We start from the raw sequence: 26,304 nt of genomic DNA, 5'->3' as shown, positions 1-26,304 counted from the left end.
CGGCCGGCCCTGCAGGGCTTCGTGCGACGCAGATTAAATGCACTTCATGTAAAATTCAACGCGACCCGCGGCAGCTTCGGGGATACTTTCATTTTTAAAAAAGTTCCATTAGCCGGCCGGAATTTTTATATCTCGCCGACGGACTCGTTCCTTGTCGAACACGGGATCCGATCACGAGACTCGAACCTTTCCTCGTCGTGCAAAAAGAATATAAAAAAAGGGAGAACAGGACAAAAAGAGATACAAGAAATTACAACTCCTTTCAATCATACAAAACCAACATTTTGCCAAGAGATTTTTAAAAGAAACGTTCAATCACATTTTTCAAATCATTTTTTAAAGATATTTGCGAACAAATTTCTGGAGACAATTTCAAAAGCAGAAAATACAGAAGTATGTTCGAAACAGTCGTTTCAATAAATTGTATCATACGTTCACACCATTCTTCTCTTGTATTCATAATCTATTGTTTCACAAGTTAATTGTAACAAGTCTGACCAAATCTTCCCCCGACATCGAATCTGCAGCACGAATAAAAACAGAGAAATGCAGGCATGTTTAATTCGGCCAAAAAAAAAGGTGCACCTTGCAGCCAGACATCGATTAAGAAAAAATCCTCGGCCAAAGCACCCTCCGTGAAGGGTTGCGGGTGAAAAAGAGCAAAAGACCCAGTTCGCAGGGGATGAAGGGGGTTGAAAAACCGAGCATCGTCGGTGGCCGACGATTTTCCCTAAACACCGCGATATATCGATCCTGGAAGGAATCCTTTTCACGTCGGAGCATCGGGTCCACTCTCTCTCTCTCTCTCTCTCTCTCTCTCTCTCTCTCTCTCTCTCTCTCTCTCTCTCTCTCTCTCTCTCTCTCTCTCTCTCTCTCTCTCTCTCTCCCTCTCTCTCTCTCTCTCTCTCTCTCTCTCTGTGTGTGTGTCTCTCTCTCTCTCTATCTATCTCTCTGTCTGTCTCTCTCTTAGCCATGTCCGTCGTTCTTTCGTCCGCTAAATACCGCAGCATCGCGAAATTAAAATATTGATCGAACAGCGTCGCGAGGGAGAATACGAATTGCGGTGGATAGAAGAGAACAACCCCCTTTTCCTGCACCCTCGACCAACCCCCCCGTGTTTCCACCCCCGTCTCCGACTGCTCGCCCCCCTTTTCTGCATGTTTCCGCTGGTTCGCAGAGAAAAAGAACGGAGGGAAAAAAAAGGAAACGAATCGGAGAAAAAAGAAGAAGGGAAGAGGGGAGAGAAAAAAGATTGCGGTCCGGGTCCGGGTCCGAAAATTCGAATGTCAATGACTCGTCGAACCGAGCGCCAAACTTAGTTCGATATCGAAAGTTCGTCGACTTTTATTCACCTTGCCCGACCCCTGGCCTCGACTTTTCATCTTTTTGCCTTTTTGCGCAGAGACGATACGGGATAATTTGTGACGGGGTGGAATTTCAGGGGTGGCTTCCATCAGAGGACGGAGGATTTTTTGCCGTCTGGTTGTTTATTGTTCGGTAATTGCCTGGGGGATGCGAGTACCTCTCGATATCGGTGCTCGTTGGTTAGTTACGATTAAGTCTTTTCCGTTAGTAGCATTTCCATTGAACGTTTTCGAAGAATCTTTTCACCGTGAGAATTTTTGTAGTGTTTGAAATTTTCGAGGCTGAATTTGAATTTGTTCAATTGCTGCGGAGATATAATTGAGAGTGTACAAACAGTAAAATGAACTGTTCTTTCTTTTGGGAAAAAATATTGGGAAAGAAAAGACTGTCCTCGATTTCATGCAAAATGAATCAAGCGCTTTGTCGGAACGGCTCCGCTATTAACAAAGGCCCAAAAAGTATGGAAAATCGTTTCACGGGAAAAATCGATATTCCCTTTGTCCAGATAAATTCGGGTCCATCGGCTCGGTCGAAAATTCAATTTTTCCCGAAAAATTGGAACCCCTAGCCGTAAATTCCTCGCGTTATGGATCGAGTGCGCGGAAACTATAAATTTCTTGAAACAAAATGGCCGAGGTTGGAATAGTTTCAAAGGAAGACGAATGAAACTGCATAGGGAAACCGGAGCTACATGCAATGTTATTCGAAAAATCCATAACACAAGTGTAGACAATTTTAAACAAAAACGCCGCTGAAAGTGATCTAATGTAAGCCGAAACCAACGTATTCGTAAAGAAATTTTTGTCATCGATGCATTTTGCTGTCTAGTAATGATACATTGGAAAAAACAATAGCGTCTTCAAAATTGTCGAACAGCGATTTGAACACAGGAGAATAACGAGATGCTGACAAAATTGTTCTTCGTTCCCGACCGTACAGAAATTCATTTTCTCGAAGAGCCGGCCGGAAGTTCCATCAAGTTATGGCCGCGGGAACCAGCAAATCTTGTCGGTGCGGTTCGAGTTGTGCTCGCTGTGCAACGTGCACCGTTTCAATATTTAAGGGTACCGTAACCGCGTCGACAGGAGAGAGCAAACACTTTATTTAATTAAAGCGTAAATCGAGCGACGTCCCGAGCTAAGACCGGAAGCCCGCGGCACTCTGGGACGCCGTGGAAACTTTTTCCGGGAGAGTTTTAATCGCGGGATAAGTCCGCGTCGCGTCGCGTCGGAGAAGTTACTCGCGGCCCGAAGTTTCGATTACACTCCCGACCGACTGTCTTCTCGACTTCCGGGGGAATCCTGGCCGCATCATTGTCCCCCTTTATCGTCACACTTTATTAACACTTTATACAGTCGAATGGCCCTTAATGGTCCCCCAACCCTCCCGTTGCATTTTCAATCATGTCTTCGGACTGCTTTTCACGCTTCTGTACATTTTAAGTTGAAGTTCTAATTGTGTTCGAGGGGGGGGGGGGGAGGAAATTTAGCGTAAAATGTTGAAGTTTTCGGTGCCAAAAATTGTGAGAGAAGACTGAAGGCGGCCGTTCGATTTTTGAGATTTTCCTCGAGGTTCATTAATGTCCCCTGTTGTGCTCGGATTGTTCTATTAATACAGGACCGTCGTTATAGGACGATTGAAAGCTACTGGCTTTCAGGCCTGAGCGATAGCGCGTCACGAGGACGCTTCGCGCCCGAAATAGTCTCAAACCTCATTATTTTTATTCGGAACTTATGAAATTAGCGGCACACCTACGGCCGTTCGGCTTTCGTGCAACCGTCCGACGTTTATGTTCCGTCGACTGACGGAGGTTTTATCGGCGAGTGTCTACAGTTCCTCGAAAATCGCTTCGTTTCACAGCATCGATCTCTGGGGCGTGAAACTTTATAGATTTTCAGGTTACGAATTTTTCATCGCAACTTTCTTAAACCAAGTCTAATTTTCGTCGAGCTACCTATCCGAATAAATTGCTAAACTATTCTCATTCGATTCTTCGAACTGCGTTCGCTTTACGATGGATTTAGACCATGTCTGTTTTACCCGCTACCTGCCATAACCGAATATATCCCAAGCCATCCCCAAATGGGGATACCGTAGCAATAATTAATTTTTTTAAACCTTTTTGGACCAACAAAAATAAAAATTTGATACTTAATGGGTTGAGTTATACCGAATTCTAAAACGTGCTAATAAAATACAAGATGATGTAAAATAATATATTTATTGGCGCGAAAGTGATGTCGGTTCTTGAACGTAATATTCATGAAAATAGTACTGTTTCTTATATATTATTGTTAATTTGGAATTGCAGAAACTTACTAAACGACAAGGTTATAGAAGACGGTAAATATGTTGTAATTGACGAGGAATGGCAATCCGTTGATCGATTTCTACCGAAATGACTTTTCCACCGGTGAACAGATTGTTTGGCAGTGTGACTCACCTGGAGTTCCTCCTTGCACTGACGTTCCTCTTCGAGACTCATCCGTTTCTCGTGTTTCTTGTAGTAACGCCTCTTGGCGGCTTGTAGGTTGAACCACGTGTACGAGAAAGACTTCACGAATGGTAGGAGGGCCTCAATGAATGGATGGAACTCATCCTGCGAGCACAAACAACGACAAACCGATTAATACACTTGGAATATCCGTTCGAGTCTAATTTCAAAACGAGCCGCTACTCGTTCATTCGCAAAAAGCATTCGGATGTAAAGAGAATTATTTTCTATCGAGGATTCTGTCAACTTTTAAACGCGCAATCGCGTTCTTCGACATTTACACGCTTACAAACTGTACACTCGGGCTTGAGCCATACACGCACAACTATTCTTTGAACTGTGTACTACGATTTTTCACGATTATGACTCGGACGTCCTGGGTAGACTGATTACCAACGCGTCCCTCTCTCCTTCAGAAACGAAACTCACCCCCTCCACTACCACAACCCTTGGTAATAACCTTCAGACATTGTTTGCCAAGTTTCCTATGGGCAGAACGGAGGAATGGAAATTCTCGCCGTTGGGAAAATAATTCGACCGTATTATGGGAGGGTTCCCACGTTCAGGAGTGGGGGTGAGTTTTTACCCTACTTCTCGGTCAGTTGACCGGCGACGCTTCTACGACGAACAATGAGAAATTGAGGTATGTGACTTTCTGACAAATGTAATGGTTTTTATTCGAAAATTGCGATTATTTTTATACGCGGATGGTGTTGGTCTTATACGGTGAATTCTCGATATGTGTCAACAACACGGGTCTTGCCAGCGTCAGGCAAGACCCTCGCAGGGTATACTCCGCGGTAGTGAAGATAACTCCGAGACGTTTATCATCCAGGCTTTGGCGACATACGTAGAAAAATCACTGTATAACCATTTCGAGAATGTTATTTGGACTACGTTATTCGTGTTATTTGGATCTCGTATATTATTCTACAAAAAGTGAAACGGAATAGAGTTAGAATTGCGACCTCTTGAAAACCACCCCTATCCAGATCTCACAAAAACAGCCTAACAGAAATAGATCTCGAACTGCCGTCGCTTGCAACAGACGGAAAATTTGTATTTTCTACGAACATCCACACCGACGATCAAGTTGCCGGAGCTAAGCTAACACAACCCCTAGAAAATCAACCCTATCGAACACGGCAAAAACCCTCGGAACTCCCGTCCTCCCTTTCCGAAATCCGATTTATCCCTCGGGGTCTCTCGATATCCCGATTCAAAATTCGCGGAGACCGCTTTTAATAATCCCGCTGCCAGTGGTTCTCGCGCGATTGTTCGGCCTCGGTCCCGTGATTCCGTTCGGTGCCGATGGATTTTCTACGCGACGGATCAAACGGTCGGAAATCTCGTTTCGCCGAAGGACGACGATTTCCCGACAACGCCAGAAAGAAGAGGGTCGCGGAAGGAAGCTCGTCCTTATCGTAGCTTTCGTTCTCTTCCGGGATCGAAAGGTCGATGAATCTTCGTTTCCGGTCGGTGGGACGACGAACCGAACGGGGAGGGGATGGAAAAAAGAAGAATGAGAGTATGCTGCTGGCGAGAGGGAGGGAGAGAGCCGCGAAAGAAGGAAGCGGGAAGACGAATAAAGCTGAGGGAAGAAGCGGAAAAAAAGAAACGGAGAGAGGGGAGAAGAAGACAGGGATGGAAAGGAAGAAAAAGGCTTCTTCCCCCATCGTTCGCCGATTGTAGGTCGAGGATCGAGCTATTCCACGATCGCCGCGGGAGAATGGATCCGGCGAGCCTTTGTCAGGCAAATGCGGGTGGCAACCCCCGTCACGATCCTCGGTGGGGGGATGTAAACATCATTTTACGGGGAGGGGATCAATTTTCGGCCGACTTCTCTATGGAGCACTCTCGCATGAAAATCAGCCCCGGTTGCGGAATATTCATCGGTGGAACAATAACGTACGTGCACTCTCGTACCCCTCTCGGTGCCACCAGCCCGCGCTTTCGGCAGGCGGCGAGAGGGGAGGGGGTGGAACCATCGAGTTGTAACGATGTGCTTGATCGACGGGTTCGAGTGGACGAACGCCGGCTAACGGCGCGTGATGGATGCTCGCCGGAGAGCACGGTTGCCCGAGGAAAATGTCGCGGTGGTGGAAACAACGTCGTTCCGACACCCTCTCGAAAACCCCGTTGCCGGTTCCGCGTAAATAAACAGTCGGGCTTTCCTTTCCTTTTCTCCAGCGCAAATCCTCACCTGCAACCCTCCACAACTTCCGGAACCATTCGCTCCATTGAAAACTATCGGCAAACCACCCCCAAAAATTTTATCGAGAAAAAATTCACCCTAGACCACAAAATAATAATTACTACGAATTCTCATTTGCAACCCTTGGAACGTCCGAAACTATTCAACCCTTTCTGAAATGTCCAAAAATCATTTTCATCTCCCAGCTCACGCTCGCAGAAATAATTCCTTAGCCGAGAACCACTGCCTCTCACGCTCCTACCCTATCGATAACAGCTTCAACAACTCGAGCAACATTAATTTCTGCTTTACAACCCCTGAAATATTCGGAAGCACTCGACCTGTAGAAAAATGTCGAAAAATCATTTTCATCCCTCTGACACAGCCAGAGCTAATTCCGCGACCAACAACCACCGATTCCCACGCGTCTACTCTATTAATGGCAGCGTCTTCAAGTATTCAAGGAACAAGGGTACGATCGGGGGAGTTGTAGGAGAAGCCGAAGAACACGAAGGGTGGCCAGTGAACAAGCGTGAAAGGACACGCACCATCGAGTATTCGCAAGCACTGCGGCTGCTCTGGCACACTACCGTCTGTCTGTCCCTCCTGCCGTCCGGCTGTCAGAAGCACCGATTCTCGCAGTAACAACCGTCAGGGTCGCAATACTCCTCCGCCACCCTGTCGCAGATTGATCGTGGCCTCATCTGCACCACCGACGCGTGTACCTCTTCCCGCCTCCTTTCTCGATTTGGCCAAAACCGACCACCGTCGGCCTCCAAAGTGTCTTCAAAACAATCTCCCGTACACGCTTCTTTATCCACCCTCTTCAAGATCCTCTCTGTTCCGGAGCAACCTCGGTGAAGTCTTCGTAGAATATTCGTGTTAGACGAGGCTCTGTCACCCTTCGCTGGCTTGCTATTATTTTTTCGGTGGTTCTAGGAGACTCCCAGTCCGCCAAAATGTCTATACTATCTTCTCTAGCCACCCTCTTCGAGGTCTTCCCTCGTCTGACCGATTTCGCGAAAACTGGGGTAAAGTCTTTATATTTAGACGACGCTTCTCTCTTCTTCCGTTATTTAGTATCCTTTTCAAGATTCAAGGAGTGGTTCCTGCGTGGTTCCAGATGGTTCAAGGTGACTCGAAATCCTCGGATCTTCCGATGACGATACTCTGTTGCCAAAAAACAACCGCGTTTTTCGGTTTGAACACTGAACTCGAACGGCGCCGCGAATCTTTCGGACACGTGGACGCTCGATCGTGGCTTCCCGATTGTTTTAATTCGAGCTAAAAAATTTAAAAACTAACCATTTACCGAGATAACGAGGAAAGTCTCCGGCCGAGTAGTTTGAAGAATCGACGAATAGGAGTTACGGTATTCGATCTTGTTGTCAAGCGAGACGAGCGTCTAAAGCGTCTAATGTGAAACGAACGAGAGTGTGAAACGTCATTTTCTCGCGATTATTTTTGCGTCTCGGTGGTCTCTTCGGCATCGGGGAGGCTTCCCTTGCGAGAGTGTCCCGCTTTGTCACCGAGATTCGCTCGAGCACACCAAGACAGGAGCAAGACGCGTATTCCGACGGCGAGTATCTATAGGACACGTTATTTTCGGACGCGAACGAAAATCAAAGGCGTTAAGGAGGCGAACGGTGACGCCGCGGCCGTCGTCATCGCGGATAACACCGGAGAAAAAGACGTCCAGGGACGTCCCGTGGCCATTTTACTTTTCCCGGGGGGGGTTGACGAACCAGCGAATGCCGGGAAACCGTGGAATTTCAATTCCACCCATTTGCTTCGTCAAGAAAAATGAAAAATTGTCGCACTCGAATAAAAAAATTTCAAAAAGCAGGAAGGATGTAAAAATCGAAACTGTAGGGGTTGATTTAATTTTGCTGAACTCACGGAGCTGTTGTTAAAAATATTTGTCAACGTCCACGTAGCCATTACGGAACCCCTGGGGTTGTGCGAAAATTAATGGATCCGTCGCAGATCACGGAACAAAAGAATACTAATTGGGAAGTGGATTTTCAGAAGAAGCATAAGTGTTTCAGACCGTTTAACTGCGACAATTAAGCGTCAGACGTTTTCAAACGGATCTCTGGTAGATTCGAATTGTTTTTCGCAGACAGTGCGCACGGAAAATATAGACGCAGTGAAATTTTGCTATTTTCGTTGCCGACAGGATTGGGAAATCGGCATAACGAATTTCTAGAACAAAGTGGCGTCACCCGGCGGCTGGTCACGTGACCACCAGCACGATAATCATGGAGGAACGCGCAACTAAACGTCACCGTAACGTAATTAAGCAAGTTTCGGAGACGAATGCTAAAAATTCGCTATTACTCGAGAATACAATATCGTAAAATAATTAACAGGTACTAATAATTAGTTTGACCAAGCTTCTAACTATCCTAAGTAGGTGTTCGTTGCTTCGGAGTTTCTCGAAGGGAACGTGTTTTCGATGCAACGGAAAACGCGGGAGCGTCATCGCGACAACATTCTATTTGCAACCGGGGCCTCGCTGCCGCGAGATTCGATGACAGTGTGCAGCATCAACAAAACGAATTTAGTATCCGCGCGGAGAAAGAGAATTCCCGGAGACAATCCGCGGCGTTCCGGCTGCCTCGCTCGCTAACAATCGTTTCTGCGAAATTTCGCGCGATATCGAACTCGAGAGCGCGTCAGAACATCCGGAAAACCAGCTAACTTGAGCCTTTGACAAAGGAAAGTCATTGTGTTCGTCAACGAACCTACAGACCGCTGACAGCGACTGACGCGCGTTGCCCGACGAACAAAAGAGTGTAACAAAATACTGAACGATCGAACATTAAAATTGGAAGAAATTGGAAAAACATGAAACACTTTGATCTCCCCGATCGAGACGATCAAAATAATCATTCGAACGTTACAATTTACAATTTCGATACCAAATAGAACTCTTTAATTTTGTGCATCCCATTTCTTCGGAGAAGGGTCTAGAGAGCCAGATTTATTTCAAAACTGTGCGTCAACCACGATCCAATTTAATTCTGAAAACATCGATATCCCAGTTTGTATCGTACGAGTATCATTGAGTGGAAGCGAATGGACCGGACAAAGAGTCCAGCATGCGTCAGGATCGTCTACTGTCACCGGAATCCCAGAAGCAGAGCCAGGAATACAAAAGTCCCTGCATGGAAGAGGAACCGGGACGAGCGCACGTGTCGCGCGGACCTTCTATTTTACGAGTCGAGAGACTCGGTGCGTAGTTGTCGGCAATAAATCGGCGCGGTTCTGCACGGCTCGCGTGTTTATCGCAACGAGGATACGTTTACGCGCCGATCTCTGGATCCCGCGTGGAGGAAAAATCGCGAAAACACGGCACTTCGAGGCAGGAACCAAAATCCACAACTTCTGCCAATCAGAAACGATCGATTCGATTCGTCGATCCCCCAATTCACCGATCGGTGACATACTTCTATTATCCAGACGATCCACAGTCAATTATCACAACTCGAAAAATGGCCACGAGATCCACAAACTCTGATCGTCACGGTCCTCGTAAATCCCCAACGAGTCAAGGTTTAATTTTTCGATACTGATCTATTGACCGGTCCACGGTCGGAAATCCCTCTTTCGAAAAAAAAAATAATGGCCACGGGATTCGCAAACCCTGAGCGTCGTCGCGATGCTTATAGATCTCTGCCGAGGGGTTCAGGTGTACGATTCTTTTTGACAAAATTGTTTGTTTCTCTAAGGTCGCTAATGAAACGACAACCGGAAGCCGTGTATCGATCATCGAAGAAGCGGTTCGGCCACGATCGAGAGTCCCTCAGCGAAGAGGACGATCGAGACCGATCTCTCGTGAGATCGATCTTCCCTCGGAGCCTCTAGCTACTTACAAAAAGGATTTTCGAACACGTTCACCGACTCGGCGAGTTTCGTACGTTCTAGATCTCATTGGGATCGATATCGCGCGGTGTGTTCCGTGGATCAGCTGATCCTTCGCAGGAGCGTCGATCCGAGCAGCGCAGTTCCCGGGCTGAAACTAGCCGCGGGTTCGATCGCTGCGAGATCCACAGGGGCGAGTAGATCGCGGGGCCTCGACACTGATCCACTCGATCCAAGGATCTGGTAGGCTGCCAATGGGTTCACTCGATCGGTTCACGGCGATCGAGAGCGCACTGTGTACCGTTGCTTTCGCCTCGATCGTGCCCCGTTAAACTCCACGATCCTTCACCTCGACGAACTCGATCGTTTGATTTTTTTTTCTTTTCTTTTCTTTTGCGAAAACTCGCGTGCGCGCAGAACTACGATCGGGGGTTGCAGAGCGATCTATACGGGGCTCGGGGGAAGATCTAGGGGCGCGCGCGATGCACGAGAACCGATCTGGTGCGAGGACGATCGATAGATCTCGACGCGAGACGTGAAAACGGGGCTTGGGACCGTCGACGTCGGAACGACGAGCTCGACGTCGGTCGTCGCGACGACACTGAGACGCCGGTCGTCGAGACGCTTGTATCTAGACGCGCGCCGAAGGCACCGAGCGGCGCGGCGCGGCGTGGCGGCCAGGTACGGCACCCCAAACAGTTATTAATAGCCCCTGTCCTAGCTTACTAGATTTGCCCTCGAACCAACGCAACTTCTCCACCCCTCCCGCCCATCTTGCTCCTCAAACGACCAGCCGCTACCGTACTCCCCTACGGTCCTCCTCGAACGAATCTCCCACTCTAACCCCTTCTGCCGCGACTCTAACACCCGTGCTACAGCGCGAATCATAAATGGCACCCATTTACACGTTCGCCACCGCTCTCACAAGACACTTGACGCTCACAATCTCGGAATTTATTTAAAGTTAGTCGAGTCAATTGTATACACTGCGTTGTCTGAATACGTAGTGCACAGAATAATATTTCTGTGGCCTCCTTCTGCTAAAATATTTGGTTTGTCCTTTATCTTAATTGACTAAAAAGTTTGTAAGTTTTGACAGAAAAGAGAAACAGAAAGCACAGAATTATTCCTTAAAACGTGCACGACAATGTTCGCACTCGAACACACTCGAGGTGGCCCTGCACGACAACCATTTTGCTAGGAAGCTTCCCTTCCCTGTATCGTTTTCGTTGAAATTTTTAACGGCGGACGGTACTTTCGGAATTTCTAGTCGAAATTCCGTCCTTCTTTTTCCCTTCCGTTTTCTACTTTTCCCGGCTTTGCGTTTCAAACGCGCCGTACCCTTCCCGCCGCGACTCTCCCCAAGCCAGGTCGATAAATGCGGTTCACCCTTTTTGCGGTTGGAATTTTGTGTTTCGGTTGTTGCGGGACCGTGGCCTTTTTCTTCTGGCGCACCGTGACGGTTTCGAAACGGTGGTGGTTTCATGGGGGCTCGTAGAAAATGGAACTCCGTCGCATTCGAAAATATTCTCTGCTGTCCCGGACAGAATAATGCAAATTGAATTATTAAAAATTGAAGGAAGAACGAAATTTTTTTATTTTATAAAAAGACCCGCAGCCTAATAATTATGTGAGAGTCGCAAGAAAGGGTAGTAAATCGGAGGGTAGTCGAGGGTACCGAACTCTATATTTTCATAATTTTTAGTACGTTACGGGAATGAGAAAATCGAAAGCCTAAACGTCCCGAAAAGCGAGAAGGCAGGACAGATTCTGTCGAACGCGGTAAAATTTCCGCTGCGACACTTCTCGATGGTAGCTAACCGGGGAATTCCCGAGGGACGATCAGCAAATTGCGCGAAACTCGACGAAGAAGGCCGGTCACACAATTGATTCTTGCCACGTTTTAATCCCCCGCGGAGGCTGCCTGTCCTGCCGGCCGCGTTCCGCGTCGATAAACCCGCGGACAAAAAAAAAACAATGGAATCGACTTTTCGAAACGCTAAAAATAGGCTTGCATCGTGAATCGACGCTCTCGGTTCTATGGAGCCTGAAAAACATCGCTAAACGGGCTGCCAATTGTTCGGACTCGGTCGTACTTTACACAACAGTATCGACGAAACTGCTGCAACACTTCTATACAAAGAAGAAATTCCTTCGACAACAAGAACGGGAACCTAATCCCATTTCATTTGCAAAGTTTCAATCCATTCGAACCACTTCCGTTCGTGTAGAACCTTTTAATCCGTTCATCGTTTCATTCGATGTTACACATGCGTCTAAGGTTCAATTAATTCGATTAGTAATTATTTCGGGGGCTATTCGCGACTCGAAAAATCTCTCAGCATTCTCAAAATGATCCCAACAGCATCCTCAAAACATCGCACAAGTTTTCCCCCCGGAATCTTCCTGAACAATTCAATTTCTTCTGAAAAACCTGCCAACTACGGTCACGCGGATTTCACTTGAGAATCTGCGGCCTCCCCAAACAGCGCTCAACAGCCTGCCAAGTCTCAATCCACTTCACCGATACTCAAAAACACAATCGCATGAAATTCTAATTATCGTGTGCATAAAATGTCTTTTTTATGCTAATTTCTCGTGCGTCCGTAAAATCCGACAAAATCCCGAGCGAATCGAGACCCGAGCAAGCGGAAGAACAGCAATCCCCTAAGCACGTAGCAGGGCTCGTATCGTCATCGTCGGATCTCGAATCGAGAATCGTTCCAAGACGAGTCCGTTTCCAGCCAATCTGTCTTATCTAGCGAAAATACGTCCGTCCGAGCGTCGCGGGAACAGAACGAGGATGAGTGTGGGGTCCGGGGAGTGGGTTGGTCGCTATCAAAAATTGCGAGCGGTGTGTCTGCACCGGGGCTCCATGCATAACGGGGTCTCTATCTGCCGCGAAGTCTATGTCAGTGTCTATCTTAGGTGGCGGCGAGGAGTTTGGCTATCGATCGGCTTCGCCAGCAGCAGCAGCAGTAGCAGCAGCAGTAGCAGTAGCAGCAACGTGCTCCCTTTCGTTCCCCTTTTTCTTTCTTCCTCGTCCGTGTCTTGTTCCGGCCGTTCCGCCGCCGCTTCTCACCCCTCCGCGCGTTTTCTTCTTGTTCTTCGTCGTCGTCGTCGTCGTCGTCGTCGTCGTCGTCGTACGCGGAACAACCCACGCGGACCGGACCCGCAAAACACGGCTCCACCAACGTCCGACATTTCGCTGTCCATTTCTTACTGCGGAGAGACCCCGCCACCCCCTCGACCACCCCCGCACTCTCGTTCCCTCGTGGCCACCTACTTCGTTTCCGGGAGCGAGTTCGACCGAGTCTTTGGAACGCTTAATCCCCCGGACACGCGCGATCGCGACTCCGCGGACACGATTTATGGGGGACCACCGTCACCCTTGCTACCCCCCATCCCTCGGATCCGCGTAGTCGTAGGGAGTGAGAAATTCCTTCGGGGTGTCGGGAAATCCACCCCGCGAGATCGCTCTGTCGCGGCTAGCGCGCGGTTTTTAACCGACCCTTCATCTGTGACGCGGTTTTGCCGACTTTCAGGGGCCTGGACAGTGGCGTGGCAACTGTCTTTCGAACGGGGGGAATTTTTATTTTCTGCTAGCGACGTTTCGAAAGATTCTCCCGGTGCCTGGGATTGAAAATGAAGTACTACCACCAGCAGTCATATCCCATTAGTCAGAGACCTTGCTACCCCACAAAAGTTACAGAATGCGAAGCGACTTGAGAAAATGAAAAATCTGCTGAATGAATAGTGTCCTTAGCTGTTCACCTTCCATTGTTTATTATATGCAAACGCACTTTCTTCGCGATATACTGAAACAATTCCGCAGAAGAAGGGCAAAGATTCTCTTAATATTATGCTATGTACTACGGATTTAAACAACAATTTTCCAATTTATAATTAATCCCGGAAGACATGTTAAATCTCCGGTAAGAAAAAAAAATAAGAGATCCGTTAAACGAGAGATATGTGTCTAAGAGGAATGAGTTGTTTATGCTAAATTGTAGCTGCGCGCAATGCAAGGACCGCCCCGCGGGTGGTCTAACTTTCGGAACGATTATTGCATGGGTATGTTCGTCACACGAGGAGCAGTTTTACCAGAGAATCAGGCCGGTAATGCGCACGGGCAGCGTATCAGGGCACACCATCCCGAGTAAATATCGCGTTCGCCGCGCTAATGACTGTTCTAAGTTTGCTGGAGACGAGGACGCCGGTTCCCCGGGGACAACGAACCTTCTCCGGGCTATATCCACGCGACATTTCACCGTCTAAGTGGGCTACGAAATTCCGGATAGCCGTGGCAAAAAGTACGCGCGCGAGTTGCTCGCCGGGAACTGTTCCCAATTCCGTCGGCGGCACCGTGATCGAACGAGAGCTAAGTATCGCATCGAGATCCGATTTAGTGTTGCGTCGATTTACATTTATTTTATAATGCTGTCTCGCATCAAATTCTCGCGTGCGATTCGTTCAAAAATGAAAGAACATTGTCCCGTCGACGTCGAGACGAGAAGGGATGAAAATCTTTGGAAAATCTTGTCACGCGACTCATAGAAAATTCTGGAATTACATTTAAAAATTATGCGAAGATCGGTCAACCCTCTGCAATCTTCGCTACCCAAAAGAATGAACGTTACTTAAATTATTGACACAAACTACGGTCCCGATACCCTAAAAATCGCAGAACCCTTCGGGGAACAGTAAAATGCGCACACGCGCAAAGTCATACAACACCACAGAAACGGAAGCACAACTTTCAATCGCGAAAAAGAGAATCACATCCCAAATATCTTTTTATAAAATTAAAAAAGAAAAGGTCGCAGCAAATAAGATTAAACCTACAAGCAATAGCAAAGCTAGATAGCAGCCCCCAGGCCTCGCACCACCGAGCATCCCCTGGAACAGCACCGAACGGCAGTGAAAAGCTCGAGAGCGCCAGCAGCCGCAGCTCTAATTCACCCTTAATTCCGCCTAAACTCGGTTGTCACCGTGTCGCGAGCGAACAACCTTCGGAAAGAAGGTATCGCGGTTCTAGAGAAGAAGCATAGTCTTCGGGAATCTGGCTAGTCGTCGCCGGGCATCCCCTAATTCATCAGCCAGCCAACGGGAAAGCAAACACGCCGGAGCTGGGCAAACAGACCGTGCTCTAGACTGGATGAAATCACCAATGAAAAGGACCAAGCGTGACGAGGACGGTGCTACGAGGAAGGGAAAGAGTATCTCGCTCCGTTAGGCGACGCGAACAGAGCTATCGTGTCAAGGAGCAAGTGCGATCTAAATATAAAAAGAGAGAAAAATCAGATTGGAGCGTGTGACGACATCGGGACGCCGCCGTTACGTAAGCCTCGTGATTATCGATATAAATAGGCGGGGATCCCTTGCATAATTAGGGGCGAGGAGTGCAGGGGGTGGCACTTCGCGGGAACGAAAGGCTGCATTGCTGAAAATCAGCTGACGAACACCCTCGGACCGGCCGGAGACATGACAAGCACGCGGAACAATCGCGGACAGGTTCGCGTGCGCGAACACCGTCTACAGGCTGTTTTACAGTACGGTAAACACCCTCTCTGTGTGTGACCTTGTTCGGAGTTATGGCCGCGTTTCGTTTCAATAATTCTCGATACAGTGCATTCTCGATATATGTCGAGAACACGAGTCTTGACAGCGTCGTGTATCGTGCAGGAGTCATACAGGAGGAAACACATTGGAAAATTGGCTCCGTGTTGAAGAAGTTTACACGCGACGATTAAAAATTGTTTTTCATCCCCCCGATGAAGAAGACATTTGTTAGAACCTTTTTTCGTTTCGTTCAACGACCGTTTGCAAAATACGTGTACGAGATACGGGATGAAACGGCGAGTTTGGGATCGGCGATCAACACCTCGGATAATCGTCGATCCAATTAGCCCCTCCGGGCGAGATCGGCGACCAGGTTTCGCGCGATTACGTAATTTTCTGATCGGCCGGGTCTGACGGAGAAAATCCGACGGGTACATGGATTTTGGAACGAGTGAATTTTCACGGCACGAGTTTCCCGTGGCGAGCTTCGAGGCTACGAGCCAGCAAGGAACCGGTGTGTACATGGTCGCTCGCGTGATTTCACCGGTGAATCAGCCCCGACGGAGGATTTCCGCGAAACAAAAAAATCGAGAGAGCAGGTTCTGCACCGGCGAGGAACGTACCGGTAGCAAAACACCGGTGTTTACGTCGCTGCCGAATGCGTACCGCAATAATCCGCTGGAAAAAGTTCGACGACGTGCACGCGAGTCGCACGTGCGCCCGCGACCACTTCCGACCAACCCTTCTGCTCCACTCTCTCTCTCTTCATCCCTCTTTCAACAACAAATAAAGCCGTCCCCGGGGGAGAGAACGACTCGGGAAACAACAGAGAGCAAATCGCTAATTGCGGAAAGTCGAAATTTCGGGCCACTGGAAACTAGTTTCGAGTCGCTACCCTTACGAAGAAATTTTTAAAGGGGTAGATCTAGGGGATGTCGACCGTAAGAAGATTGTTTTCGAGTGGTTCGAGCGTTTCTCGAGGAGCTGAGAATTTTTAACCGGTGGGAATTCAAGAAACAATGCTATTGTATTACTTAGTGACGTGATAGAATCTTAACAGAGCTCACAATATTTTTCGGGAATGCTTGCAAGAATTTCTTAAAAAAAAATCATTTTCGTGGCAGCAAAACAGAAATTATTATTTGAGAACGTTCAGTATAGAGAAATTGCTGAATATTACAATTTAATGAACCGGTGCACAGAAGTGCAGATGAATTCAGACGTTTGACAAACTCGTGTCAAGATAGGCAGACAAAAAACATACTTTTCAGTGTCATCAAAATCGCACTAACGACATCCCCAAAACGACACCTCGCAAGATCTCCCCCAATCATCCTAGAGGATCCACTCGAAACCACGCTGTTCCCAAAAAGCTTGCAACTACGGTCACGCGGATTCGACTTGAGAATCTCTCGCCTCTGCTAACAATCAAGGAATCCTCACCGGGCTGAAAAGCCTGAAACCGTTCCACCGGCTCTCAAAAAGCAAAGTGCCATCAACCGGGACCCTAAAGCACCCAGGATCACGCTAGAATCTCTCAGAACGTTTAGCAGGCGTCACACGCGGAAGCGTCGAAGCGTGGCACGCGGCGTGGTCTGGCGCACATCGGAAACACCATCGCTCTCTCTCTCTCTCTCTCTCTCTCTCTCTCTCTCTCTCTCTCTCTCTCTCTCTCTCTCTAGCTCACTCTCTCAAGGTGCCAATACACTAGCGAGTAACTTGCTTAATTTTTTACGACTCTGGTGACACGTGTAAACTGAAATAGCGACAAGCGTAGTAGACGCTTCTGCGAGTTGGTCTCGAAGAGCGAAACGATGCCGAAACGATATTCGCAAACAAGTGTGCACAGTTCTGCGAGTTGCAGAAAAACCAAAAAAGAAAAGAAACATCTCAAGTTGCAAGCGTATTCGCACCCTCGAAGCGTAAAAAGCGGAAAAAAAGCAAGGTAAAATCGGCCACTGAGTTTTTCGGGGAAACGTGCGTGCGAAGAAACGTAATATCAGCACACCTGTCCTACGGAAGGGGCCTGCAGGTAAGTCGAGACATCCGGTTCCACCATGCAGCTCCTCAGTGTGTCCGGGATGAACATTAGTAGCTGGGACGTCGTCGGCGGTGGCCCAGGCTGAGAAAGCCGGCTGGCACGTTGCTGACGGTCCTCCAGCGAGCGGGTGCCCGCCAACAGCGTCGTGGTGACGTGGTCGGACGCCTACGATCACCAGGGGACCGTGGTCCAGCAGGGGAACGTCCGGCGTGCGCCCGGTGACGTTTTCCTCGGTTGGTCCCGCTTGTAGACGCACCTGTCGGCGTTCTTGGATGCGAGCCGGGCCCGGCGGTCCCTGTCCGCTTCGAATCCGCAGTAAACGTGGCTGGTGGTGTCGTTGGCGAACCGTCGGCTGTCGGGTGGTGGTGGAACACCGCACCCAGGCACACGCATCCTATCTAACCGCGAGCCACAACTCCTAACTCTCGACTTTAGGCCCTCTCTGTATGCTCTCGTTCTCTCTCTCTCTCTCTCTTTCTCTCTTTCTACACCGTTTCGGCACGCAAGACACGGCTGGCTATACCTATCTATCTCTCTTTCTCTCTCTCACTCTCTCTCTCTCCCTCGATCTCTTTCAAGCTCTCCCCCCTGCTGCCTCCCCTCTCCGGAACTTCGCCCTCCCACCCCGAGAGCTTGCAGTCCTCTCTTCCTCTTTCCTCCGTTCACCACGAGTTTCCTTCCTTCGTTCTTCTTCTCTGGTTCTTTGATTTCGTTCTCCTCCGAATTTTCAACCCCCGACCCCTCTCTTTCACGGTTCCGTGTCTCTGTCGTTTTCGATTTCGCACTCCGGGTATCGCTATTGTGTTGTTCAATCGGACAATTAATCTTTCCCACTGTTCGATGCGAAGCGAATTTTGTTGTTTCCCGTGTACGACGGTTTCTCGCGAGTGTCCGCTCGATGCAGACGACGACGCTTCTCTTTCTCTTTCTCCCTCTCTCTTTCTCTCTATCTCTCTTTCTCTCTCTCTCTCTCTCTCTCTCTCTCTCTCTCTCTCTCTCTTTCTTTCTTTCTCGGCGTCCCGACGGCGGAGAGACGTCGGCGACGAGGAACCACGGACGTCGTCGTGCGAACCCACGGACAACCCGGTTGCGCTCGTTCTCTCGGCTCCCTCTAGCTTTTCCCGTTCCCGATCGGGAGACGCCAGGCCCCAGACTACGCCGACTCCGAGCGACCGGCGCTGCGTCGGCGTCGGCGTCGGCGTAAAAAGCACCGGCGTCGCGCAAGCTCGCCGGGAGCGCGCCGCGAGGACGCCTCGCAATCCCTCCCTCTCTCTCTCTCTCTCTCTCTATCTTTTTCTCGCTTTGAGTGAGAGAGAGAGAGGGAGAGATGACTCGACGAAGCGAGGAAACCGACGGCCAAAGAGTGGAGGACGAAGATAAAGGGAAAGAAGGAGACAGCGAAGACGAGAGGAAACGAGCGAGAAGATGTCTACCGAAAGGGAGACAGAGAGTCGCGGAGAGGGGCTCGGGAAAATAAAAGAGAAAGAATTAGAGCGCGAGGAGATAAATAGATAGAGAAACGGAAGAGGAGACAAATCGGAGGAAGGATAAGGGGAGCGACGAGATTTCGGGCCAGGGTGGAACCGGAAAGAACAAGAGGAAGATGCTCCTCCGGGGCGAGAAAGGGCAAGCTTCGTTGATTTTTCAACCCCCCTCGAGAGAGCCGCCTCCGATTGAAAATAAAAGGCCTGGGAGACGCGGGACTTGGGTGTTTGGTGAGAATCAAGGGTGACCGGGGTGGTTTGAAAATCCTACTCGGGCGATTAGAACGAGGCGAATTAAAGGGGTGCAAGCAATTTTTCTGAATGTCTACGATCCTTGGGACTTTTTTTTTGAGTCAGAAGAATAAATAGAAATTCTTTTTCTAAATGGCAAAGCAGTGTGAAGATCTGGAACATTGTAAAATGTGGTTATTTGTCGATCATTCCCTGTTAACGCGATTGCAATTTATTTATCACAAAAATGACTGGCTGCAATTCGTAAATAATTTTAGTATATCGATACGTTCTTTACAACTTTCCAAAACTATTAAACCGAGAAGTAAATTCCTATTTGGTTTCCGTGCACTACGACAGTCGACGATTTTTATTTTACATAAAAATCCGCAGTCCAGTCGTGTGTGTAGAATGCTGTACAAAGAAAAATCGATTTTCATTGGAAAGAGCTTTCCTGTCGGTTCAAAATCGAGAATAAAAACAATTCTTCAAAGTAGTACCAAAATTGAGGCTGTCGTGAATCAAAAGTAATTTCTATAAAGTCACCCCATAAAATCGTGAGAATTGCAGAGAAACGATCTCGCGGGTGCCGATCGTCGGAATTAAAGCTAGCTGAGCGACGGAGGAACGATCGACGGGAAAATCCGTCGAAACGCAGAAGAATGCGAGCTACAACCCCTTCAGAATGTCTACTCGAATGAAGGGGGCGTTCAGGAGGGGATGGGCCGTAGGCGAGACAAGAGGGAGGTCCGGGGGGTGGCTAGGAAAACTCTCTAATCGTAAGCTTCTATTTATCTGGCTCGTTTTCGTCTACCTGCTTCTTCCTCGGCCCTCTTCCTCGCAGCTACCTAGAGAGAGAGAGAGAGAGAGAGAGAGAGAGAGAGAGCTGGCTGTCGCAGCAGCGCGCCGGTCTCTCTTCTTCTTCTCTCACTCGCTCTATTTCTCTCCCTCTCTCTCTCTCTCTTAGCGGTGGTGTATTTTTGGGCGCTCGTTAGGAATTAGCGATGTGGGCCTCGAAGGTCTCTAGCAGCCGAGTTTCTCTCCCTTTTCGGCCGCGTTTCTGAATAAACGGGTGAGGAACAGCCAGAAAACGAGAGAAGGGTTGCGGTGGTTTTCGGGGGATCAGCGACGCTAAAACCCCCGTTAGCGGGGTTCGCAACGACGCCCCACCGGCGCCGGAAGTTTGTCAACAATCTTTGAGGGGGAAGGGGGGGTGGAAAACCGGGGAGAGATGTTCACCCTCGAAAATAGCGCGGCTCTGGAACGACGGTAATCTCGGAATCGCGACCGCCGCGACGAGATTACGCGCCCTCGGCCCCCCTAAACGCCCCTAGAAACCGAGCAACCACCCGTACGGGCGCAGCCACCCCCGCGGAAGTTGGTAACTGGCCGCGAGACGACCGCGGGCTTAAAAGTTTCCGCGAGAGGATTCTGTTTCCGGTGCTTCCGCCACCCTCCGGCCACCTTCCCACCTCGTTCTTCGACCCTTCAAGCCCCCTCCCCCTTCCCCCTCCCTCCGCTAACTGTTTCTCTGTTTTTAATAATTGCTCCTCCAAGTTCGCTGCTCCGAGCGCACGGAACTCGACGTGGGATACGGTTTTTATGGGGGTGACGTGTGGAATTAAATACTCGGAGACTTCTCGTGCAGGAAATTCACCCCTTGTTCTATGATCTTTCTCGCTGGTACCGGTGACCGAAGGTTTGTTAATAATCTTGATTTAACCCTCTGCGGTCCTGTCTCGAGCCAGGCTCGACACTGACGTTTGCACCGGTTTATTATATTCGTCAATGTTGGAATTATATGGTACGTAAGAACAATCTAAATAACTTAGCGGAGCTACGTATGGAAGTATAATTGAATTATATCATTTTGTAGCAAGTTCCGAAGTAGAAGAGAGGGAGCACGTTGGGCCGCAGTGGGTTAAGGGATGATTTAACCCTCGTACTACCAAGTATCCTTTAGTTAAAATTTCTTACTATTTAATGTGACATTCTTGAGGATATTCTTTGCTTTGAATGCCCCGGTTTCTCGGTGACTGTGCAACTATGATAAAGAACACCTTTTGGCAGTGCGAGGATCGAGGATATTAATTCTACACCGAAAAATTAAAAGAGCGCATTTACTGAAGCTACAAGGAGCTTTTTTCCGTGAGAAATACAAATAATTTAACAACCCTGAGTGAAAGAGTGTCTGTACAACTTCAACGATCGGAAAACAACAAAGTAGACTCGGTGTTAATGATTTAAATAACGAACTACCTCTATTATCTCACAATGTCACTAGCAGTAGAAATCAAAATTGACTTTCGTCCAGGTTGTTGCACTTTTACAGGTCAATTTGAGAGTCTTTTTAGTCAACCTAAGCTAATCGGATTATCAGCTTTGAGGGGTTGATTTTTTGAAAGCCCGAACGAGGATGGATAACTTTCGATTATCAAAGAATTATCAGGTTCGAGGAACATTCGAAGACGTTTACCGATGGCGTTAAAAATTTGGTAATCGGTGTGTCTGTGTGCCAGAGCAACCCCAGCTGACCGGCAAGCTCTATTTGATTAATCCTAGCTCATCGGGGTAGCCACAGCGACCGCGGAGAAACTGCACAAAGCCGATATATACCGATCGAAACTCGCGCGAGGACGTCGGGATACCTCGTCGCCGGGAAACTCGCGGACTGCCACTGGTGAATGGCATTGCTGATTGCAGTGCGACTGGCCTGCAATGCACCCTTCCCCATGGAAAGAGGAGTCGCCGCGAACGTGACGGATTCCATGATTCGAGATGGCCTTTGTGACTCGCGCGACAGGTTGCGGACTGTCAGGAGTCACCTGCACGTCCGAGGTGTCTTCACCTCGTTACAGAACGCGCGAGATATACGGTAAAATCGTCGGAGAGAAACTACGAACAACATCTTTCTATTACAGGCAAAATTAAAAGAAAATACTACGCCATTAAGTTATTCAAAGCGGACGCAAGCATCTTTTGAAAAGTCCGAATGATTCCTGAAGCAGCGAAGAAATACGCTCTGGAGGAACAGAGCAGAAAATATTGCTCGCAAATGGCTCCACAAACTCTTGCGCTTCTAAGTTGTTGGTCAATTTGTCAAATGCAAGCTAAATTCGCAAATTTTGTTCTTGTGGTCCATTATTAAAATTAGGATAGCAGGAGAATAGGAATTTGTCCAAAGGTGGCCAGAGACCGAAAGGGTGTACAGGGTGGTTTTCTTGCTGATCTAAAAAATACCAAGTAAGGAAAATTGGTACTATAAAGGAATGAATTTTAACAGCGTGGAGAATTTAAACAATTCAATGTGTGGCTTTAAACCTACGGAAGGGTAGAGACGGCACACGTTCTGATTCTTCTCGTTTATTTGTATTTACATTAGTATTAAATCATATGGTTACAATGATTCGTAAGATAAATAGAACTTTGTAAATGCAAAAGGAATTGCACGCATTATGCACACACCGCCCTCTCGTCCATTACTCTGAGAAGCACTGTGGTCACTGCTAGACCGTTTCTCTCGAGTAAGCGCCAGTCGAATAGCATCTTGAAGAGGGACCATCGGACACCATCCAGCAAAAATCGTAACGCAGCCGTTCTCTCACACGGTGTTCGAGTGCGGGTTCCAGTGGGAGTCGGTGAAAGTTTCAAGTACACCTTCTTGTTCTTTATAAATACGCCGCCGTGGAGGCTTCCATGGTGTTGTCTAGGGCACCCGAGACTATCCAAGCTACCCCTCTAACTTTTAAAAAAACTTGCACGTAACACAGAACTCGAAAAAAAATGTCCGACATTTATTTTTCTAGCGACCATTACCGAAATCACCCCTCTTGCAAAATTGGATTCGTGCGTGCAAGTTAAATTTTTAAAGATCTCATAAATTCAGCATTCAATATTATATATATATTACTTATCATATCTAGAATTTTCTAGTATCTCTTCTTCTCTATAATTAATTGTTACAAACATGATTTTCAACCCCCATATCCAGGGGGCCACTTGTACATGAATAATGGGTGCTAGAGAAAAATGTGAAATAGTCTTTCAAGTTCTATGATACAAGTTTCGTTAAAATTGGAGGACTCTCAGTTTACTCTGGATCACTCGTACCGTTAAAGATAATCGTAATTACAGTCCCTCGATCGTTCCGCTACGCTAAATAGTGTTTTGGCAGTTGTCGAACATATTACAATACCCAGTGTCGGTGGACGTTAGTTGTGTTTACAATTACTAGTGTTAACAATGCACTGATACATAAACAATGACTTCACGATTAGGAATGTCCGTTAAAAAACTTGCCCGCAGAATAAATCTCCTCTCGCACCATACTCGTATCCATTCGTTCCTTCTTTTGTGCTAGATTTACTCGGTAAAAGTACTCAATATCAAATGATAAGTATTAAATGGACCACCGGGAGGCGTCCCGTTAAGAAACAGATCCTGTTGTGTAAGGATTACGTGCCGTTATCTACAGTTCGAGGACAGATCTTCTTGATCCTTGTTCAGTACGTTGTCGTATAAATGTACACTTTTATCGGGATCGATCATGCACACCACCGATTAAAAGATGATGGAAAAATTGTTTTAGACTTCGAAAAAATCTCGGACTCGCCCTGTAACGCTACCTCGGCAATATGTAAAGTTTATAAAGTACGTCTTACACAATTTTATATCCCAGACTTGTGAACGTTAAAATTGATGTGAAATGCTTTCTTGAATGGTCGCCGGTTGTTCGCCATTCTTGTAGTTACTGCTTCGGGAGAAGCAAATTACATTTTCCTCCGGATTTTATGGTTTGTTATGGTTTAGAATGCAGTGAATCAATGCCGTGTTGTACTTACATGAGCGTCAGACTTGTTACTCGTTACACAGACTGGAGATAACATCGATTAATCGAGAACTGTTATTTAATGGATGTTCGTGGACCGGAGAACAACGGGAATTGGCATTTTCGAGTGAAGGGTGGTTCGGGATACAGGAAGTTATCCTTAAATTAGTACTAACTGTGTTAACCAGCTTATGGGCACTGTTACTTTTAGCGACCTGACGTTTCCAATTATTGCTATGTCGGCAACACACTGTGTCCCAGGAATTAAAACTGAAATCACAATCATCGGTCAATCAATTAGAGCGATACATTAGCTCAGCCCAAAAGTTCGTACCCGATTCGCTGTATTTTAATACGAAATCGGGCACGAATTTTTACACTGACTTAATACTTTAGCTGCACTGTCCAGCGGAAGATTTTGCGTTTAAAATTACCCTTTTTAGAAATTCTTCCGCGCAAATGCGAGCTCTTGCATTCATAGACAGCTTCATCTCGCTGATCTCTCTATCGATCTCTTCCATGAAGTGGATTACAAAGTCCACGATCTTGTGTTTGTACATTTGTTCTACATGCATATTTGTGATTAAAAAACTAATGTCATAGCCCTGCAAAAAGCCGTTGAATGTCATAAACGTATTCCAATTATACCGTTTTAGTTCAGCCACGAATATGCAGATTTACCTCCACAGGCTTCCTCCTGAGAATGACAAAGTGCTCTGCTCTCATTGTCATGAATCTCGTGAAGTTATGACACAGTATTTTCTCCAAGTCATCGGCTTGTTTCACAGCGATACTTATTCTCATACTGTTTATACTGGATTCTATCAGCACCTTTTCTTTGTCATTTCTACTGATCAATATCGGTGTCATCAGGAGTTCCCTGCTGGCTCTCACTTCCACCTCGGGCTTGTTGTGCTTCTCAACAATCTGGGACGAGAAGTTCTCCAGACACATGGCAGCAGTGAGCGTCCTCCTCACTGCTGTCAAATAAGGCTTCAGAGTCGCTGACTAAAACAGAAAAACCAAATTACAATTACAATGCAGTACAGCAGATTTGGAATCATTATTCATCGAACGTCTGAAGTCCTGTACGAAATGTTGGTAGTCGGAAAACAAAGGAGTAGGTTCGATACTACTTTTCGGAGCTGGTGTTAACGCTTCAGCTATCCGAATTACATTCTTCACCTGAAAATATGAATACCTTACGACCGGCCTGGGTCATTCGACTTTCAATTGAGACGAGAAATACTACGCTAAATTCCAGCGATAAAATGTGTAACGAGACCCTGACGAAAAATGCGAATAACAAATGTGTGACTCGAAAGTCATGTAGCATTCCAGAACGTTAAGAACATCGTCTACTAATTGAATAATGGCTAAAGAATGTTGTGTGCCAAACTAGCCGAGCGTGGGGCGTATATTTACAGCATAGCAACACTCTGATAAGGAATTGAATGACTTCGAGAAACATAAGTTGCCATAACCTATTCCACGAGAATGTCGAGGAGGCACTTACCATTTTGCGGGGAGGCTACGAAAGTCACGATCGAAATACAACGGCGTGGCGACTGTTCGAACGGTTCGCTGTTTTCATAAAAGATCCAGGGAAACACGTGAAAGATGACACATTACGTTTCCTGCATATCAGGAGGGGGGTTGAGCTCGGCCGGTTTTATTTCAACGGCGTGGGGCGTGTTCCGAAGTTTACTGATAACGAGTGAACGAGCGATTCCTTGTCGCTGGCGCGCGTCGGGAATCACCAAGGAAATGGCCTGCGGTCGTCAACGGATTTGCACAGATTCACAACGCATCCTGCCCAAAAATCATCGCGGTGCCTTCGTTGTACACCGACTATCAAAATAGTTGTCCGCCCCACTCTGACAAACCAGGGCTCGACAGACGAAACGAGACCTCTCTCTTATTCGGTATTGCTCAATGACGAACAGTCACAGAGCATACGGTACAGAGTAATTGGACCCTTCCACTGTCTCCTTGATTTTTCAAAGTAAAATTCCTCCTCATACACGTTCGTACAAGTCACTCATTTCTTCTGGACGTTTGTATTTCAATTATGAAAGACCAACACACGTGATAACACAAAGGATTCGTAGAGAGACGAAACTCCGGCGTTTTCGGCAACTAATTTCCACTGCGCATGTGCGTACAAGTATCTACATCGTGAACACATCCACAGATGATGAGAGTGGCGCCTCTTGTGTCAATCGCTCAAACTGCTAG

At 47.5% G+C, this 26,304-nt stretch overlaps 2 protein-coding genes across 11 annotated transcripts in view; both read right to left on the bottom strand.

The window, feature by feature from the left end:
* Nfi (Nuclear factor I) overlaps positions 1 to 18,675 on the bottom strand; it is an 80,633-nt gene extending 61,958 nt beyond the window's left edge. For 9 of the 10 annotated variants that reach the window (XM_076791908.1, XM_076791910.1, XM_076791911.1 and 6 more), the window contains exons 1-2: positions 17,491 to 18,675; positions 3,809 to 3,964 (exon numbers count right to left, since the gene is read on the bottom strand). In XM_076791908.1, coding sequence (XP_076648023.1) covers positions 3,809 to 3,964; positions 17,491 to 17,571 — 237 coding nt within the window. In that variant the 5' untranslated portion in view covers positions 17,572 to 18,675. Of the gene's footprint in view, positions 1 to 3,808; positions 3,965 to 6,601; positions 7,224 to 9,931; positions 10,550 to 17,490 lie in introns of those variants that run through there. The other variant, XM_076791913.1, reaches the window with a different exon arrangement.
* Positions 18,676 to 22,585: 3,910 nt separating this feature from the next.
* On the bottom strand, positions 22,586 to 26,238 carry Arpc4 (Actin-related protein 2/3 complex, subunit 4). Its single transcript, XM_076792381.1, has 4 exons — positions 25,583 to 26,238; positions 24,748 to 25,074; positions 24,501 to 24,671; positions 22,586 to 24,336 (listed from the first exon to the last, which is right to left on the bottom strand). Exons 1-4 carry the CDS (start codon positions 25,583 to 25,585, stop codon positions 24,331 to 24,333), a joined length of 507 nt encoding a protein of 168 aa, XP_076648496.1. The 5' UTR covers positions 25,586 to 26,238; the 3' UTR covers positions 22,586 to 24,330.
* Between the last annotated feature and the right edge of the window lie 66 nt (positions 26,239 to 26,304).

Source organism: Halictus rubicundus, chromosome 8 (genome assembly GCF_050948215.1).
Source record: "Halictus rubicundus isolate RS-2024b chromosome 8, iyHalRubi1_principal, whole genome shotgun sequence".
In the NCBI taxonomy this organism is placed as follows: Eukaryota; Metazoa; Arthropoda; class Insecta; order Hymenoptera; family Halictidae; genus Halictus; species Halictus rubicundus.
This window is presented reverse-complemented; position numbering and strand designations above follow the sequence as displayed.

Excerpts from the sequence above, each read along its gene's own strand:
- Arpc4 (XM_076792381.1), bottom strand. Across the intron at positions 24,672-24,747 it reads TCAGGAGGAAGCCTGTGGAG|GGCTATGACATTAGTTTTTT; the intron begins GTAAATCTGCAT and ends GGCTTTTTGCAG.